The following is an 18,822-nucleotide window of genomic DNA, read 5'->3' as shown; positions in this document are numbered from 1 at the left end:
AACCTGACACTGGACAGAACAGCTTTCAACAACCTCACCCTAAACACAAATCCTAGTTGGTGGGAAATAATGATACAGCACGGAAAATGAAAACCCTTCGATCCAACTGGTCCATGCCGACCAGGTTTCCCTAACTAAAGTACTCCCATTTGCCTGCGGTTCACCTATATCCCTCTAAATCTTTACTATTCATGTAGCTGTTCAAATGTCTTTTAAATGCAACTGTACCTGCATTTACCACTTCTTCTGGCAGTTCATTCCACATATGCACCACTCTCTGTGTGAAAACATTGCCCCTCAGGTGCGTTTTAATTTTTTCCCTTCTCATCTTAAACCTCTGCTCTCTAAGGTGAGAGATTTAAAAGGGCAACGTTTTCACATAGGGTGGTTAGGCAAGATTGGGGCCTCTGAGAGGGAATAGCAGAAGTTTCCGCTGAGGCAGGTTTATTGAAGGAGTTCTCTCGCCTAGTTCCAGGGTTGGTCCTGGCAGCCTAGTCCAAGTCAATGTGGTCTCAATGGTATGGAGAAACAGTGACCTTCTCCGCTCTGACAGGGTAAGTGCTCTGCTCCACTTTCTGCTGCCTGACATTTAATCACTTCACTACTGCACTGACCTTGCAACAAGGTTCATGATCTGCACTATCACTTCCCACATTCATCCTTGTTTCCTCTAACCTCCCACAGCATTAAACCCAAATGGCTTCTGCACTGCCCATGCACTCACCCAGGACACCTATTGACTACCTGCACCAGCAGTACTGTCATGCCAGATACCCCCTCTACCACCCCTACAACCCCCCCCCCCCCACCTTTTGGGTGAAAGATGTTTCCTCAAATCCCGTCTAAGTCTCCTGTTCCTTATCTTAAATTTATTGTCCCAGTTGTTGATTCCTCTACTAAGGTGAAAAGCTTCTATGTACTTACTATACTATATCTATGACTCTCATACTTTTTGTATACCTCAATCACATACCCTCTCAGCCTTCTCTGCTCTATGGAAAGCAACTCCAACCTACTCAAACCTACTCAATCTCTCTTTGTAGCTGAATTGCTCCAGCCCAGGTAACATCCCGTTGAATCTCTTCTAAGAATCATAGAATTCCTATAGTGTGGAAGCAGGCCATTCAGCCTATTGAGTCCACACTAACCCTCTGAAGAGTATCATACCCCCATACCCTATCCCTGTAATCCTGCATTTCCCATGCCTAATTGACCTAGCCTCACATCCCTGGATACTACAGGCAATGTAGCATGGCCAATCCATCTAACCTGCATGACTTTGGACTCTGAGAGGAAACCGGAGCACCCAGAGGAAACCCATGCAGGTACGGTAAAAATGTGCAAACTCGCTCAAGGTTGGGATCAAACCCGGGTCCATGTTGCTGCGAGGTCGCAGTCATCATACCATTCCAGCTCACAGCTGGAGGACAGTCTCCGTCATGTTCAACCCTCATGAGGGCTCTTCCTCAGAACTTGTCCTTTTGAGTGTATCAGTTGCTGCCAACTTTTTTCCAGGTATGCCAGTTTGAAGAAGTTCTCCTCTTCTCTCCAACAGGATTTTCCTTTTCAACCTACAGCTTCTCCACGTTCAATGCTTTCTGTCTCCAGTTCTGAAAAAGTCATACCAGACTTGAAACTTAACTCACATTCTCGCTCCACAGATGCTGCCAGACCTGCTGAGTTTGTCCAGCATTCTCTGTTTCTTCCATTTCCCTCCAGTTCGGAGCTGACCTTTCCAAATAACAAGAATATTAATCATGAGCCTTCAATATAAGTTTTTATAGACTCCCTACAGTGTGGAAACAGGCCATTTGTCCCAACAAGTCCAGACCAACCCTCTGAAGGGTAATCAACTCCCCTACCACTCTATATTTATCCCTGACTAAACTACATATCCCTGAACACCATGGAAAATTTAGTATAGACAATTCACCTAACTTGTATATCTTTGGATTGTGGAAGGAAACCCACATAGACAGCAAGTGAATGTTGTCTGAGGCAGAATTGAACCTGGGTCCTCAGCAGTATGAGGTAGTCGTGCTAACCACTGCACCATCATAATTTTCTCTGGTGCAATCATATTCGTCCAACAGTGAGGAGACCGGAACTGCACACAGTACTCCAGCTGTGGCTTAATATCTTATACAGCACAATCATTTCCTCCCTACCTTTGTACTCAATGCCTCAACTAATAAAGGCAAGTATCTCTTACACCTTCTACCTGTCCTGCTGCCTTCAAATATCTATGGATATGCACACCAAGATCCCTGTGATTCTCTGTATTTCCTAAGGTCCTACATTCAACATATACCCCTTCGCTTTGTTAGACCTCTCAAAATGTATCACCTCTCACTTTTCATGATTAAATTCATTTTGCCACTGTTTAGTCCATCTTGCCAGCACATTCAGCAACAGTTTCAACCATTAAAGTTTATTTACAATTGGCCACTGGACTTGGAATGTTAAGTCCACATTAGAGTGGTGCTGGAGAAGCACAGCAGGTCAGACAGCATCCGAGGAGCAGGATAATGTTAAGTCTGTTTCTCTTTTTTCAAATGCTGCCGGCTTGCTGAGTTAGTCCAGCAATTTCTATCTGTATGGGTAAGGGCCACAAGGATCAGTGCTGGGTCCACTACTTTTCATCATATATATAAATAATTTGGATGTGAGCTGAAGAGGTATAGTTAGTAAGTTTGCAGATGACACCAAAATTGGAGGTGTAGTGAACAACAAAGCTTACCTCAGATTACAACGGGATCTTAATCAGATGAGCCAATGGGCTGAGGAGTGGCATACGGAGTTTTAAATAAATGCAAATCTTAACAGGACTTATACACTTAATGGTAAAGTCCTAGGGAATGTTGCTGAACAAAGAGACCTGGGAGTGCAGGTTCATAGCTCCTTGAAAGTGGAGTCACAGGTAGATAGGATAGTCAAGAAGGCGTTTGGTATGCTTTCCTTCAATGGTCAGAGTATTGAGTACAGGAGTTGGGAGGTCATATTGTAGCTGTACAGGACATTGGTTAGGCCACTTTTGGACTATTGTATGCAATTCTGGTCTCCTTCCTATCGGAAAGATGTTGTGAAACTTGAAATGGTTCAGAAAAGATATACAAGGAAGTTGCCAGGCTTGGAGGATTTGAGCTATAGGGAAAGGTTGAACAGACTAGGGCTGTTTTCCCTGCAGCATTGGAGGCTGAGTGGTGAACTTACAGAGGTTTATAAATTCATGAGGGGGCATAAATAGGGTAAATGAGGTGGGGAGTCCAGAACTAGAGGGCATTAGGGTGAGAGAGGTTGTAGTGTCTGTAAGAGAGAGTGTACGTATGTGAGTGTAAAGTGGTCTAAGCCTGTGAGAGGATGCACGTGAGAGTGTGGGGGTGTGTGTGTCTATAGAAGTATGTGTGAGTGTCTGTGTTTGTGTAGGAATGTCTATTTGTGTGTATAGTGCAATAGTGGTCATCTGTAGTGTGACATGAATCCAAGGTCCCAGTTGAGGCCCTCCCTATGGGTACGGAACTTAGCTATCAGCATCTGCTCGGCCACTTTTCGCAGCAGGCACTCCTACACACACACACACAGACATGCACACAGACACACACACACACTCCCACAAGCATCCTCTCACAGACTGATCATTTTACACTCAAACACACACATATACACCCTGTCTCACAGACACTCACAACCATCCACCTCAGACACATACACACACTCACACATGCATCTTCTCACAGACTTAGACACTCTACACTTACATACACACACATATATACACTCTCTCTCACACTCACAATCCCCCACCACAGACAGACAGACACAACCCACGTGCACACATATACATATACATTTGTGGGGTGAATTTGTACTTGCAGAGTTACATTGTACTTTTCTCAAAAACTGCATGAATCCATATAAGACTCTGTTAACTCACTTTTTAGGTTAGAATCAGTCTAAACATTATGGCACAGACAGGGAACTTTGTGGGGGGAGGGGCAAACACCTTCAACATATTATCTGGCTGACACCAATTGTTCCAGTTAACCTGAGAATGTAAATTTTAAAAAATGATTTGTGATTTACATATAAAAGAATTGAAACTATCATGGTATTCGAACAGATGAAAGACTCAACAAGCAATCAAGGTTTTTTCAATTTATAATTTAATTTACATCACACTAAACTTTTGCTATAAATTCTGTGTCTTACAATTGTGTTCTTCACAACCACCTGATGAAGGAACGGCGCTCCGAAAGCTAGTGCTTCCAATTAAACCTGTTGGACTATAACCTGGTGCTGTGTGATTTTTAACTTTGTACATCCCAGTCCAACACCGGCATCTCCAAATCATCGGAGTTTGACAGTGTGGGGGAGCAGGTGGGAGAACTACGACTCCCATGATGCCTTGGGTGAGGGCGGGGGAGCAGTGCGCATGTCCCGCCGGCGTTGCCGCGGTGTAGGCTGGGAGGTGAGTTCCATTCTCACCCCCCCCCACTTCCCCTCTCCATTTCCCCTGCCGGAGACCCAGGCCAGTTCCCGGTGACCATGGTGGGCACCTATTGTTGTGTGCCGGGCTGCTTCAACAACACCCTCAAGAACAAGGAGCTCTCTTTTCACGTCTTCCCCAAGGACGAGACGCTGCGCGGTGTTTGGATCAGTAACCTGTCGCGTTTGGACGAGAGGAAATTCAGCGTGTGGCAGCCCAAAACCCATCACAAAGTCTGCGACGCCCACTTCGCCGGAGGCAAGAAGACCTACATGAACAATGTGCCCATCGTCTTCCCCGTGAAGGTCGAGAGGTCCCGCAGGAAGGAGCAGGCCAAGCTCCTGCTGCTGGGTGCCAAGGAGGTTACCCCACCAGGTACACTCCACACATGCAGCAGCAGATGGACCACCCCGCACCCAGTGGTCAGGTCAAAAGTTTATAAATCCCTGTTAAATTTAGCATCGAAAATAGCACACACGTTGAAAATTCTGATTTAAAAGATTTAAAGTAATCCGTTTGGTCACGGGGAGTAGCGGCCAGGTCTGTATCCTAAAAAGAATTCGCTCCCTTGTAAATCACTTGCACGGTTGTGGAGGTTTCCATTTGAAATGCCTGATCTGCAGTCTGTTGTTTACAGTGTAATCTGACTTCTTCAGCTGTGTAACTGTTAGATAACTCGCTGGTTTTTATTGAGCGTTTCGTGATGACGTCGTGTTTTTCAAATGGATCTGGGATACAGCTGGTTTAATTTTGGCTTCCTCCATAATACCGTTCTCTACTAAGAAAACAGGAAATCGCTGTGTTCCATTGACACTCGGTGACTGGTAGATGTTTGACTGCTGTTCTGGGATACTTTCCTTTTTTTTTCGACTTCCCTTTGTAGGTCGAGCAAAAAATCTCATAAATAAGAGGAATGTTGAAAAAAGAATCAAGATTACCCCCCACCGTTCCCATGCCACATCCTTGGCAGAAATTCCCCTAAGGGCACTTTCAGCTCCGTTACACATTCTGCTGCTAGTCGCATAAAACATTGCAATGCACTGCTGTCGTTATTTCATGAGGATAGTGAGGTGGAGTTTGAAATGACGAACAGCTATTAGTTTAGTGGTAGCATATTCTGCACTATGACAGATCTATTGGTCAGCGCTGATATTCATGAGCTTTGTTACACAAAGCTTACTGAATACAGCAGAGTTCAACGCTATTGTCATTTTTAAACTTTTAACAACCACAATATTTTATTTGCATCTGATTTGAATGTCTTTGTTATAATTCAGTCTACCCTATATGAGATTCTCATGTGGTTTCAGGTGTTTTGGCCAGATGTCAGCCTTAAGTATTATTTTGGCTTAATTGTTAGATTAGTTTCTAGGAATATTTCCTCTGCTTTTATTACTGAACATTATTTGACAAGCATAATGATACCAATTTAGAATTATCAAGGAAATAATATCAGCAAACGTTGATTGTACCCAACTCAGGTTGCTCAGAAAATGAAATTTGCCTTTAAAAGTATGATGGCATTGTGGTTTTGCTATTAGATTAGTATTCCAGTCAATTTGTACATTGAATTCTGGGGAATTCAAATTCAGTTCATTAATATTAATACAAAGGAATTAAAAGCTCTTATTAGCAATGGTGACAACTAAAACTGTTGTTTTGTGTGAAATCCATCTGGTTCACTAATGTGCTTCAGGGAAGACCATCAGCTGTCTGTATCTGGTCTGTCCTATATATGATTTCACACCTACAGCTATGACTCTTATCTATCCTCTGAAATGGTCCAGCAAGAGCTCAACCATATCATAACTGCTGTGGAAGATAATGAAATTAACCTCAGCACAGGATTCAGACTCTAGAAATGCATACCCATCCAGTTGCTGCAAAGTCCTTCTCACAAACAGCTGGGTACTTGGGAGAATTGGCCCATAATGTAATCAGGAGAAAGTGAGGACTGCAGATGCTGAATATCAGAGTCGAAAGTGTGGTGCTGGAAAAGCACAGCAGGTCGGGCAGCATCCGAGGAGCAGGAGAATTGAGGTTTCGGGCATAAGCCCTTCATCATGAACTATTGTTATCAGCCCTCATGAAGTCCCAAAGCATTACTTCAAATGAATCTCCTGATTACCACCTACTTCCCTCCCTTGACTGATGAATCAGTACTCCCCCATTTGAACACCCGTTCCAGAAGTGACAAGGGTGGCAAGGGCATGGTAAATGTGTGAGAATGCAGGGACACTGGTGCGAAACCAGGATAGAAACATATGTTTGCCCATTCTACCAATACTTATTACTGAGCATCTACTCATGAAGGTATTGGTAGAAATGAGCTGTGTAGTCCATGTGAACAAAAGGTTATGCAGGCCTACAAAATACAGTCATTGATAGTGGTGTGCAATTAAGCAGCTAATCTATCATTGTCACCATCCTGAATTATATTGGAGGCCATCACATCAGTGCAGTGTTGCACATGAAGTATTTGTATCCATCTTCAGGCAGAAGTGGAATGTGGACAATCTAGATCAGTTTCTTCATCTGGTCTGCACTATCACAGATGCCACTGTTCAGCCAAATCACATGAAATTAAAAAAAACACCATGTGGTATCTAGATATAGCTGAACATAATGGATACTGCAAAGGCAGTGGATCCTGGCAGGTGACCATTAAAGATGCCTATCGCTCCATCCCATCTGTATTCCTCTTACAAAAACAGAAGTTGCTTGAAAAGCTCAGCAGGTCTGGTAACATCAGTGCAGAGAAATCAATTAACATTTCGGGTCTGATGACCCCTCCTCAGAACTGGTGGTAGTTAGAAAAATGTCGATTTTTTTTTTATATGGAGAAGATAGGGTGAGGGCAGGGGCAAAGGAGTAAATGATAGGTGAGGATAGAGCCCGAAGAGAGAGAAGGACAGTTGGACAGACAAAGGAGTTGATAATTATCTGGCTAGGAGGGTGAATAGCTGTTAATGGAGACTGTTAGTGGCGAACAATAGGTAGTGTGTAATGGCAGGCTATGTAATTATAATGGGGTGGGAGCTCTGATGTTGGAAAGTTCAGGCCCTGAAATTATTGAACTCAATATTGAGGCCAGAAGGCTGCAGCGTCTTTCCCCAAGCAGAAAATGAGGTGTTGTATCTTCCAGCTTGCGCTGTGAACAGGGCAGCAAACCTGAGACAAAGATGTTGGCCAGGGAACAGGGTGATGTGTTGAAGTGGCAGGCAACTGAAAGCTCAAGGTCTTTTTTGCAGGCAGAATGTAGACATACTGTGATGTGGTCACCCAGTCTATGCTTCGTTTCCCCAATGTAGAGGAGGCCACATTGTGAGCAGCGAATGCAGTAGGCTAAATTATTGAAAGTGCAGGTAAAGTGCTGCTTCACCTGGAAGGTATATTTGAGCCCTTGGATACCAAGGAGTGAGGAGGTAAATGGGCAAGTGTTGCACCTTTGGTTGCACGGGAAGGTGCCATGGGGCTGTGGGGGTTGGAGGGGTATTGGGAGTGAAGGAAGAGTGGACCAACGTGTCCTGGAGTGAACGTTCCCAGTGAAAGGTGGTCAAGGGAGGGGAGGTGAACGTGTGTCTGGTGGTAACATGTCACTGGACGTGGCAGAAATTACACTTAATGATCTTCTCAATGTGAATGTTGGTGGGATAGTAGGTAAGCACTATCGCTGTTGTGGGAGGAAAGGGAGGGGGTGAGAGCGGAAGCAAGGGAAATGTGTCAGACCCAGTTGAGGGCCCTGTTGACAATAGTGCTGGGAAATCCTTGGTTGAGGAAGAAGGTGGACATTTCAGAGGTTCCCCTGTCAAAGTTGGCCTCATCAAAACATATGCAATTGAGATGGAGGAATTGAGAGAATGGAATGGAGTCTTTACCGGAAGCAGGGTGTGAGGATGTATAGTCCAGGTAGCTGTGGGAGTCAGGGGGGTTTGTAGTGATATTAGTGGCCAGTCTATCCCTAGAAATAGAGTGGAGGTGCCAGTGTTGGACTGGGGTGGACAAAGTTAAAAAATCACACAACCCCAGATTATAGTCCTACTGATTTAGTTGGAAGTACAAGCCTTTGGAGCATTGAATAGCTACCTGATGAAGGAGCAGTGCTCGAAAAACTTGTACTTCCAAGAAATCTTTTGGACTGTGACTTAGTGTTATGTGATTTTTAACTTTGCCCAGATGTGAAAACAGAGGTGTCAAGGAAGGGAGGAGTCAGAATGAGGACAGGGTGGAAATCCTGCAGTCCTCTGGCCTCAGTTCCAGATGCTGCCTGACCTACTGTGCTTTTCCAGCACCACTCTAATCTAGACTCTAAACACAACTCTAAACATAGCCTGCCATTATACACTATCTCCATTGTTAGCCACTAACAGTCTCCTTTAACAGCTATTTACCCTCCTAGCCAGATTGTTATCAACTTTTTCTGTCCAATGTCTTCCTCTCTCTTTGCTCTATCCCCACCTATTCCCACTTCTTAAGGAGTGTCGTGGAACAGAGGGAACTTGGAATTCAGGTGCATGATTCTCTGAAAGTGGAGTCACAGTAGACAGGGTAGTGAAGAAGGCTTTTGGCACACTGGTCTTCATCAGTCAAGAGCATTGAGTATCAAGGTTGGGACAGGATGTTGGTGAGGCTGCACTTTGAATATTGTGTTGAGTTTTGGTCACCTTGCCATAGGAAGGATGTTACTAAACTGGAAAGACTGCAGAAAACATTTACGAGGATGTTGCCAGGACTCAAAGGTCTGAGTTATAAGGCGAGGTTGGACAAACTAGGACCTTTTCCTTTAGAGCGTAGGAGGCTGAGGGGGATCTTATAGAAGTGTATAAGATCATGAGAGACATGGATAGAGTGAATGCACTCAGTCTTTTTCCCAGGGTTAGGTAATCAAGGACTGGAGGGTGTCATTTCAAGTTTAGAGGGGAAAGAGTAAAAAGGAACCTGAGCAGCAACTTTTTTACACAAGGGTGGCACACGTAGAATGAGCTGCCAGCAGAAGTGGTTGAGGCAGGTGCATTAACAACATTTAGAAGGCTTTTGATCAAATACATGGATAGGAAAGGTTTAGAAGGATATGGGTCTAGTTTAAGGAAATGGGGTTAGTATTGATGGATATTATGGTTGGCATGGTCCAGTTTGAGTCAAAGGGCCTGTCTCCGTGCTGTAGGACTGTGTGACTATTTATTTTTTACCCCCTGCCCTCACTGTATTTTCTGCATATAAACTGACATTTTTCTAACTGCCATCAGTTCTGAGGAAAGGTCTCTGGACCCAAAACATTAACTCTGATTTCTCTTTACAGCTGCTGCCAGGCCTGTGAGCTTTTTCAGCAACTTATGTTTTTGTTTCTGATTTACAGCACCTGCAGTTTTCTCGTTCTTTTTCTGTATTCCTCCTCCTGGCTTATAAGCAGAAATTGAAGTGTGAGGACCCAGTACAGAAAGTAGTGCAGTGTTGGTCTGAGGCAACAGAAGAGCTCCTACGGAATTGCTTAAAGTCAGTGGACTGGTCCATGTTGAAGGACGCAGCAGCCAACCTAAACAAGTGCGCCACACCCGTCACAGACTTCATGAGTAACTTTATAGAAGACTGCATCCTGAAGTTAATACAAATATTCTCCAACCAGAAACTAGGAGATCCACTTCTTTAGACCTATACAGGAAATCTAGGTACAACATTCATAAGGCCATCAGAGACGCCAAGGGGCAATACCAAACCAAGCTTTAAGACCCAGACCAGTCACACGGACACCTGTCATTTGTGGCAACGTAATGGGTTATAGAGAGTAGAGAATGTTTTGCTGGAAAAGCACAGCAGGTCAGACAGCATCTGAGGAGCAGGAGAATAGACGTTTCGGGCACAAGTCCTTCATCAGGAATGAGGCTTGTGGGTCAGAGCTGAGCGATATATCGTAGAGGGGTGGAGTTGGGGAGGAAGGTAGCTAAGAAAACGATGGGTGAATGAAGGTGAGGGAGAAAGTGATAGGTCAGAGGGGGAAGTGATGGACAGGTCCGGAGGGCGGTGCCGAGTTGGAGGCTTGGGACTGGGATAATGTGGGGGGAGGGGAAATTAGGAAGCTGTTAAAATCCACATTTATCCCACATGGCTGCAGGGTCCCAATGCGGAATATGAGGCGTTCTTCCTCCAGGTATCGGGTGGTAACGGTTTGGCAGTGGAGGAGGCCCAGGACCTGCATGTCCTTGACGGAGTGGGAGGAGGAGTTGAAGTGTTCAGCCACGGGGCAGTGGGGCTGGTGGGGACTGGTGTCCCAGAGATGTTCTCTGAAACGATCTGCAAGGAGGCATCCTGTCTCCCCAAAGGAGAGGAGATCACACCAGGTGCAACAGATGGGAGAGGTGCAGGTAAATTTCTGACGGATGTGGAAGGATCCCTTGGGGCCTTAGACAGAGGTGAGGGGAGTGGTGTGGGCACAGGTTTTGCACTTGCTGCGGTGACAAGGGAAGGTGCTGGGAGTTGGGTGTGGGCTGGTTGGGGGGTGTGGACCTGACAAGGGAGTCTCGGAGAGAATGGTCTTTCCGGAATGCTGATAGGGGTGGGGAGGGAAATATATCTTTGGTGGTGGGGTCTGTTTGGAGGTGGCAGAAGTGGTGGAGGATGGTGCGATGTACGTGGAGGTTGGTGGGGTGGAAGATGAGGACCAGGGAAGTTCAGCCCTTATTGCATTGGGAGGGGTGGGGTTCAAGGGTGGTGGTGTGTGAAGTGGGGGAGATGCACTGGAGGGCATCATCAACCATGTGGGAAGGGAAGTTACGATCGTGGAAGGAGGAGGCCATCTGGGACTTTCTGAGGTGGAATTGGTCATCCTGGGAACAGATGCGGCGGAGTTGAGGAATTGGGAATAAGGGATGATGTTTTTCAGACCTTAAAGGAGTGGATCTCCTAGTTTCTGGTTGGAGAATATTTGCATTAACTTCAGGATGCAGTCTTCTATAAACTTACTCATGAAGTCTGTGACGGGCGTGGCGCACTTCTTTAGGTTGGCTGCTGCGCCCTTCAATATGGACCAGTCCACTAACTTTAAGCAATTTTACTGGAGATAGGTTGGGAGGAGGTATAGACGAGGTAGCTGTGGGAGTCGGTGGGCTTTTAGTAGATGTCTGTGGTTAGTTGGTCACCAGAGACGGAATGGAGAGGTCCAGGAAGGGGAAGGAGGTGCCCGAAATGGTCTAGATGAATTTGAGGTCGGGGTGGAAGGTGTTGGTAAAGTTGATGAACTGTTCAGTCTCCTCGTGGGAGCACGAGGCGGTGCTGATACACTCATCGATGTAGCAGAGGAACAGATGGGGGAATGGTGCCGGTGTAACTGCGGAAGATTCACTGTTCCACATATCCAACAAACAGATAGGCATAGCTGGGTCCCATGCGGGTGCCCAGCAACACACTCTTGACTCTGATCTCCAGCATCTGCAGTCCTCACTTTCCCCTATAATGGGCTATAAAGCAAAGTTGAACAGAATCGTGGGCAATAGTACAACCCTCGATGAGCTTAATGCATTCTATCTTCACTTTGAACGGGAGGTCAGTGAAACCATGTTACCTATCCCAACAGCCTCGGATACACCTGTACCCATAGCCACCATCACAGATATTAGATCAGCTTTCTTGATAGTGAACCCCGGAAATTGATTGACCTGGGTGGAGTCCTGGCCTTGCGCTCAGATCCTGTGGGGACCAGCTGGTGGGAGTAATTGCAGACATCGTTATCCTCTCCTTACTACAATGTGAAGCCTCAGGAAGGCGGGGACTACCATCCTAGTTGCAAACAAAAATCATGTAGCGTTGCTAAATGACTGTCATTTGGGGGCTCTGACCTCCATAATTATGAAGTGCTTCAAGAGGTTAGTTATGACTCTCATCAACTCCAGCCTACCAAATTTGCAATTTGTCTACTGGCACAACAAGTCCACAGCAAATACTATCTTCCTGGCCCTCCATTCATTCCCCGGAACATCTGGATAATAAGGATATCTATGTAAGTCTCCTACTTATTGACTACAGTTCCACCTTCAACACCATAATCCCAAACAAAGCCATCTCCAAACACCAAGACCTACTCCTTATACATTCTCAACTGTGTGGCAAAATTCCACCACAACTCCATTTACGCTTTGCTGACAACACCACCGTTGTAGGTCGGATCTCAGACAACAATGAGACAGAATACAGGAAAGAGATTGAGCACTTAGCAGCGTGGTACAAAGACAACAATCTCTTCAACAATATCATCAAAATGAAGGTGCTGATCAGGAAGCAGAGTGGAGGACACACCATTGTCTGTATCAATGATGCAGAGGTGGAGATAGTCAAGAGTGTCAAGTTCTTGGGAGTGATGATCACCAACAATCTGGTCCATCCACATTGATGCAACAGCCAAGAAAGTACAACATTGTGTCTGCTTCCTCAGGGGGTTAAGAAAATCTGGCATGTCCCCAGGACTCTTACCAGTTTTTATAGACGTGCCATAGAAAGCATATGTAGATGCATCGCCACGTAGTATGGCAACTACTGTTCCCAAGACTGCAAGAAACTACAGTTGTGTATACAGCCCAGTCCCTCACGGAAAGCAGCTTTCCAGCCATTGACTCCATTTAAACTTCCCACTGCCTCAGGAAAGCAACAAACATAATCAAAGACCCCTCCCGGCCTGGTTATAGTCTCTTCTATCCTCTTCCACCAGGCAGAAAATATTCAAAGTTTGAATTCATGTAGGAATAGATTCCAGAACAGCTTCCTCCCTGCTGTTATCAGAATTTTGAACATTAATTCTGATCTCCCTCTCTGCATCTTTGCTGTGGCTGTAATGCTGTATTCTGCATTGTGTTGTGCTCCCTGATGCACTTTGTATGGTATGATTTGCATGTATAGTACACAAAACAACTTTTCACTGTATCTTGGCTGTGACAACAGTCAATTAATTAAGCAATTAATCAATCAGTCTGCCAACAGTATTGAAGACTTTTATTCTAAAACCAGCTGTGCCCCTAACCAGGCTGTTACTGCTAATGTGAAAAATTACATGGGTATGCCCTGCAAGAAAGAAGTAGAAAAAATTTCAACCTATTTAATTACAATTCCATCAATTCGCAATCATCAGCTGGAATGTGCCATTGACAGTGCACTTATCAAGAATTTGTCTGCTGATGCTTCATTTGTTTTGTACCAAGGCCACTTGGCTCCTAACCTCCTAACAGGTCCAAACATAGTCAAAATTCCAGAGGAGATATTAATATAATTGCCCTTGATTTAAAATGAAAAAAACAGCATTTGACTAAGAGTGACATTCAGAAGGCCTTGTAAAATTGAAGGCAGTGGGAATTTTGGAAAACTCTAAAACTGTCTTTTTATTCACGTCATACCTAGAATAAACAAAGATGGTTATGGTTATCAAAGGCTAATTATCTCAGTTCCAGGGCATCACCTCAGAAATTGGGCTAGACCGAACAATCTTTCACTACATCACGACTTTCAGTCCATCAGAAGGTCATAAGTGAGAATGATCGGAAAGTGTACCATATCAATTATAAAGCTTAAGGTGCTGGAAAAGCTGATGCCCACATGCCACAAGACCTAGATGCCATTCTGGCATGAGCTGTTAAGTGGCAAGCACTGCCCGGGATTGAGGGGTACAGCAAGGCTCAATAACAGAGGCTATGAGGGGCCCGCTGTGCTCAGGTCATGGCAGTGCCAGGAGCAGTACCAAGGCCTGTGATTTCTATCCCTGCTCCTGGTGGCAAGAAAACATTTTTACAAGCGCCAGACGATGACATCTCCAGCAAATGGAAGTCTGACTACCTCTCCTTGAAATTCAGTGGCATTATCATGTTTAATTCCCCATCATCGACATACTTAATATCACAATTGCACAGAACTGATTGCAATAAGTCACATAAACACTCTGACTCTGTATTGGTTAGAGGGTGGAAATTCTGCACTGAGTGACCACAATGCCGGTGATCCCTCAAAGTCTGTACACCATCTGTAAGACAATAATTAAGTGTGTAGTGGAATTATTTCGATTTGCCTAGATGATTGCACTCAACATAATTCAGGAAAAAAAAAGCCTGCTTGTTTGTTGCCACTGCTGTCATTGGTGGAAGTGTGAACTATCTACAAGATGGACTGCAGCAATTCAACAAGGCTTTTTCAACAGTATCTTATAAACCTACAATCTGTACCACCTAGTAGGGCAAGACCAGCAGATGCACAGGAATACATCATCTGCAAGTTCTGCATGAAGTCATACATCATTCTGACTTGGAAGTATATTTACATTCCTTCGCGTTTGCTAGTTGAAATGCTGGAATTCCCTCCTTAACAGCATTGTGTTTGCATCTACTACATATGCACTGCTAGGGTTTAAGAAAACAGTTCATAATCATTGTTGGAGGACTTTTTGGAATGGGCAGTATGAGTTACATTTGACAGTGATGCAGACATTTCCTGAGTAAATTTTTAAAAAATCACAGATAGTTCTCTTGTAATGCGAGTCTATGAAACGCAATTTGGTTGTAATGTGACTTGCGAATTGTGGACTTTTTTTCATTAAAGCTATTAATTTAACCTGGGGTAGTGTTTGTAGAGGAATAAGACGGTGTTATTTTCTGGGTCAGTAGATTGTGAAGGAGCAAAAATGACCTTTGCAGTGATATGTACTTCTTGTCAGATGTGGGAGTTTAAAGAGAGTTTAAGGGTTACTGTGGATTATATCTGCCATAAATGCTGTTGGATGCGAATCTTATCAGATCAAGTGGATCAGTTGGAGAGATAGATAGAAGCGATGAGGAATTTGCAACAGCAACAGTATGTGATGGATGGCAATTATAGGAAGGGGGCAAAGTCTCAGATACAGACACATAGATGGGTTAACTCCAGGAAGGGTAAGAGAGGTAGGCACCTAGGGCAGGAGTCTTTTGTGGATATACCCATTTCAAACAGGTATGCTGTTTTGGAAAATATAGGGGTGATGGATTCTCTGGAGAACGTAGCACAAACAGCCAAGTTTCTGGTATTGGGACTGGCTCTAATGCAACGAGGGGTACGTCAGCTTCCAAGAGATCAATTGTGTTAGATTCTGTAGTCCGAGGTACAGACAGATGTTTCTGTGGCCAGCAGAGAAAAAGCAGGATGGTGTGTTGCTTCCCTAGTGCCAGGTTCAAGGATGTCTCAGAGAGGGTGCAGAATGTCCTCAAGGGAGAGAGGGGCCAGCAAGAGGTCATTGTCCAGATTGGAACCAACGATATAGGAAGGGAAAAGGTTGAGATTCTGAAGCGAGATTAGAGAGTTAGGCAGAAATTTAAAAAGGAGGTCCTCAAGGGTAGTATTATCTGGATTACTCCCAGTGCTATGAGCTAGTGAGGGCAGGAATAGGAGGATAGAGCAAATGAATACATGGCTGAGGAGCTGGTGTATGGAAGAAGGATTCACATTTTTGGATCATTGGAATCTCTTTTGGGGTAGAAGTGACCTGTACAAGAAGGACGGATTGCACCTAAATTGGAAGGGGACTAATATACTGGCAGGGAACTTTGCTAGAGTTGCTCGGGAGTAAGGTGGGGGGGTTGGACCCAGGGAGACAGTGAGGAAAGGGATCAATCAGAGACTGGTACAGTTGAGAACAGAAGTGAGTCAAACAGTCAGGGCAGGCAGGGGCAAGGTAGGACTAATAAATTAAACTGCATTTATTTCAATGCAAGGGGCCTAACAGGGAAGCCAGATGAACTCGGGGCATGATTAGGAACATGGGACTGGGATATCATAGCAATTACTGAAACATGGCTCAGGGATGGGCAGGACTGGCAGCTGAATGTTCCAGATTACAAATGCTACAGGAAGGATAGAAAGGGAGGCAAGAGAGGAGGGGGGGAGTGGCATTTTTGAGAAGGGATAGCTTTGCAGCTATGCTGACGGAAGATATTCCCAGAAATACATCCAGGGAAGTTATTTGGGTGGAACTGAGAAATAAGAAAGGGATGGTCACCTTATTGGATTGTATTATAGACCCTCTAATAGTCAGCTGGAAATTGAGAACTGAAGCTCTTCAACCATGTCCGCCTCGGAACACTTCAACCCCAGGGCATCAATGTGGATGTCAACAGTTTCCTCATTTCCCCTTCCCCCACCTCACCCCAGTTCCAAACTTCCAGCTCAGCACTGTCCCATGACTTGTCCTACCTGCCTATCTTCTTTTCCACCTATGCACTCTGCCCTCCTCTCTGACCTATCACCTTCATCCACACTCCCACTCACATATTGTACTCTGTGCTACTTTCTCCCCACCCCCACCCTCCTCTCATTTATCTCTCCACCCTTCAGGCACTCTGCCTGTATTCCTGATGAAGGGCTTTTGCCCGAAATGTCGATTTTACTGCTCCTCGGATGCTGCCTGAACTGCTGTGCTTTTCCAGCACCAATAATCCAGAATCTGGTATCCAGCATCTGCAGTCATTGTTTTTACTGAAACAAACTTGTAAGGAGACCTCAGCTATCTGTAAGAATAATAGGGTGGTTATGGTAGGGGAGTTTAACTTTCCAAACATCAACTGGGAATGCCATAGTGTTAAAGGTTTAGATGGAGAGGAATTTCTTAAGTGTGTACAAGACAATTTTCTGATTCAGTATGTGGATGTACCTAATAGATTGGTGCAAAACTTGACCTACTCTTGGGAAATAAGGCAGGGCAGGTGACTGAGGTGTCAGTGGGGGAGCACTTTGGGGCCAGCGACCATAATTCTATTCATTTTAAAATAATGATGGAAAAGGATAGACCAGATCTAAAAGTTGAAGTTCTAAATTGGAGAAAGGCCAATTTTGACGGTATTAGGCAAGAACTTTCGAAAGCTGATTGGAGGCAGATGTTTGCAGGTAAAGGGACGACTGGAAAATGGGAAGCCTTCAGAAATGAGGTAACAAGAATCCAGAGAAAGTATATTCCTGTAAGCGTGAAGGGGAAGGCTGGTAGGTATAGGGAATGCTGGATGACTAAAGAAGTTAAGGGTTTGGTTAAGATAAAGAAGGACGCATATGTCAGGTATAGACAGGATAGATCGAGTGAATCCTTAGAAGAGTAGAAAGGAAGTAGGAGTATACTTAAGAGGGAAATCAGGAGGGCAAAAAGGGGACATGAGATAGCTTTGGCAAATAGAATTAAGGGGACTCCAAAGGGTTTTTACAAATACATTAAGGACTAAAGGGTAACTTGGGAGAGAATAGTGCCCTTCAAAGATCAGCAAGGCGGCCTCTGTGTGGAGCCACAGAAAATGGGGGAGATACTAAATGAATATTTTGCATCAGTATTTACTGTGGATAAGGATATGGAAGATATAGACTGTAGGGAAATAGATGGTGACATCTTGCAAAATGTCCAGATTACAGAGGAGGACGTGCTGGATGTCTTGAAACGCATAAAGGTGGATAAATCCCCAGGACCTGATCAGATGTACCCAAGAACTCTGTGGGAAGATAGAGAAGTGATTGCTGGGCCTCTAGCTGAGATATTTGTATCATCGATAGTTAGAGGTGAGGTGCTGGAAGACTGGAGGTTGGCCACTGTACTAGAAGGGTGGTAAAGACAAACCAGGGAACTATAGACCGGTGAGCCTGACCTCAGTGGTGGGCAAGTGGTTGGAGGGAATCCTGAGGGACAGGATGTGCATGCATTTGGAAAGGCAAGAACTGATTAGGGATAGTCAACATGGCTTTGTGCGTGGGAAATCGTCCTCTCCTTTTTGTCATTTACATAAAAGATTTGGATGCGAGCATAAGAGGTACAGTTAGTAAGTTTGCAGATGACACCAAAATTGGAGGTGTAGTGGACAGCGAAGAGGGTTACCTCAGATTACAACAGGATCTGGACCAGATGGGGCAATGGGCTGAGAAGTGGCAGATGAAGTTTATTTCAGATAAATGTGAGGTGCTGCATTTTGGGAAAGCAAATCTTAGCAGGACTTATACACTTAATGGTAAGGACCAAGTGAGTGTTGCTGAACAAAGAGACCTTGGAGTGCAGGTTCATAGCTCCTTGAAAATGGAGTCAAAGGTAGATAGGATAGTGAGGGCAGCGTTTGGTATGCTTTCATTTATTGGTCAGAGTATTGAGTATAGGAGTTGAGAGGTCATGTTGCGGCTGTACAGGACATTGGTGAGGCCACATTTTGAATATTGGGTGCAGTTCTGGTCTTCTTCCTATTGGAAAGATGTTGTGAAACTTGAAAGGGTTCAAAAGAGGTTTAAAAGGATGTTGCCAGGATTGGAGGATTTGAGTATAGGGAGAGGCTGAACAGTCTGGGGTTGTTTTCCCTGGAGCGTCTGAGGCTGAGGGG

At 44.8% G+C, this 18,822-nt stretch overlaps 1 protein-coding gene across 2 annotated transcripts in view; it reads left to right on the top strand.

Annotated features, from left to right (window-relative positions):
• The first annotated feature begins 4,280 nt into the window (after positions 1-4,280).
• The window catches only part of LOC122543791 (protein downstream neighbor of Son-like), a 46,206-nt gene continuing 31,664 nt past the window's right edge, over positions 4,281-18,822 (top strand). For both annotated transcript variants that reach the window (XM_043682580.1, XM_043682572.1), the window contains exon 1: positions 4,281-4,861. In XM_043682580.1, coding sequence (XP_043538515.1) covers positions 4,546-4,861 — 316 coding nt within the window. In that variant the 5' untranslated portion in view covers positions 4,281-4,545. The remainder of the gene's footprint in view (positions 4,862-18,822) is intronic.

The sequence above is a fragment of the Chiloscyllium plagiosum genome, chromosome 3 (genome assembly GCF_004010195.1).
Source record: "Chiloscyllium plagiosum isolate BGI_BamShark_2017 chromosome 3, ASM401019v2, whole genome shotgun sequence".
NCBI classification, from domain to species: Eukaryota; Metazoa; Chordata; class Chondrichthyes; order Orectolobiformes; family Hemiscylliidae; genus Chiloscyllium; species Chiloscyllium plagiosum.
This window is presented reverse-complemented; position numbering and strand designations above follow the sequence as displayed.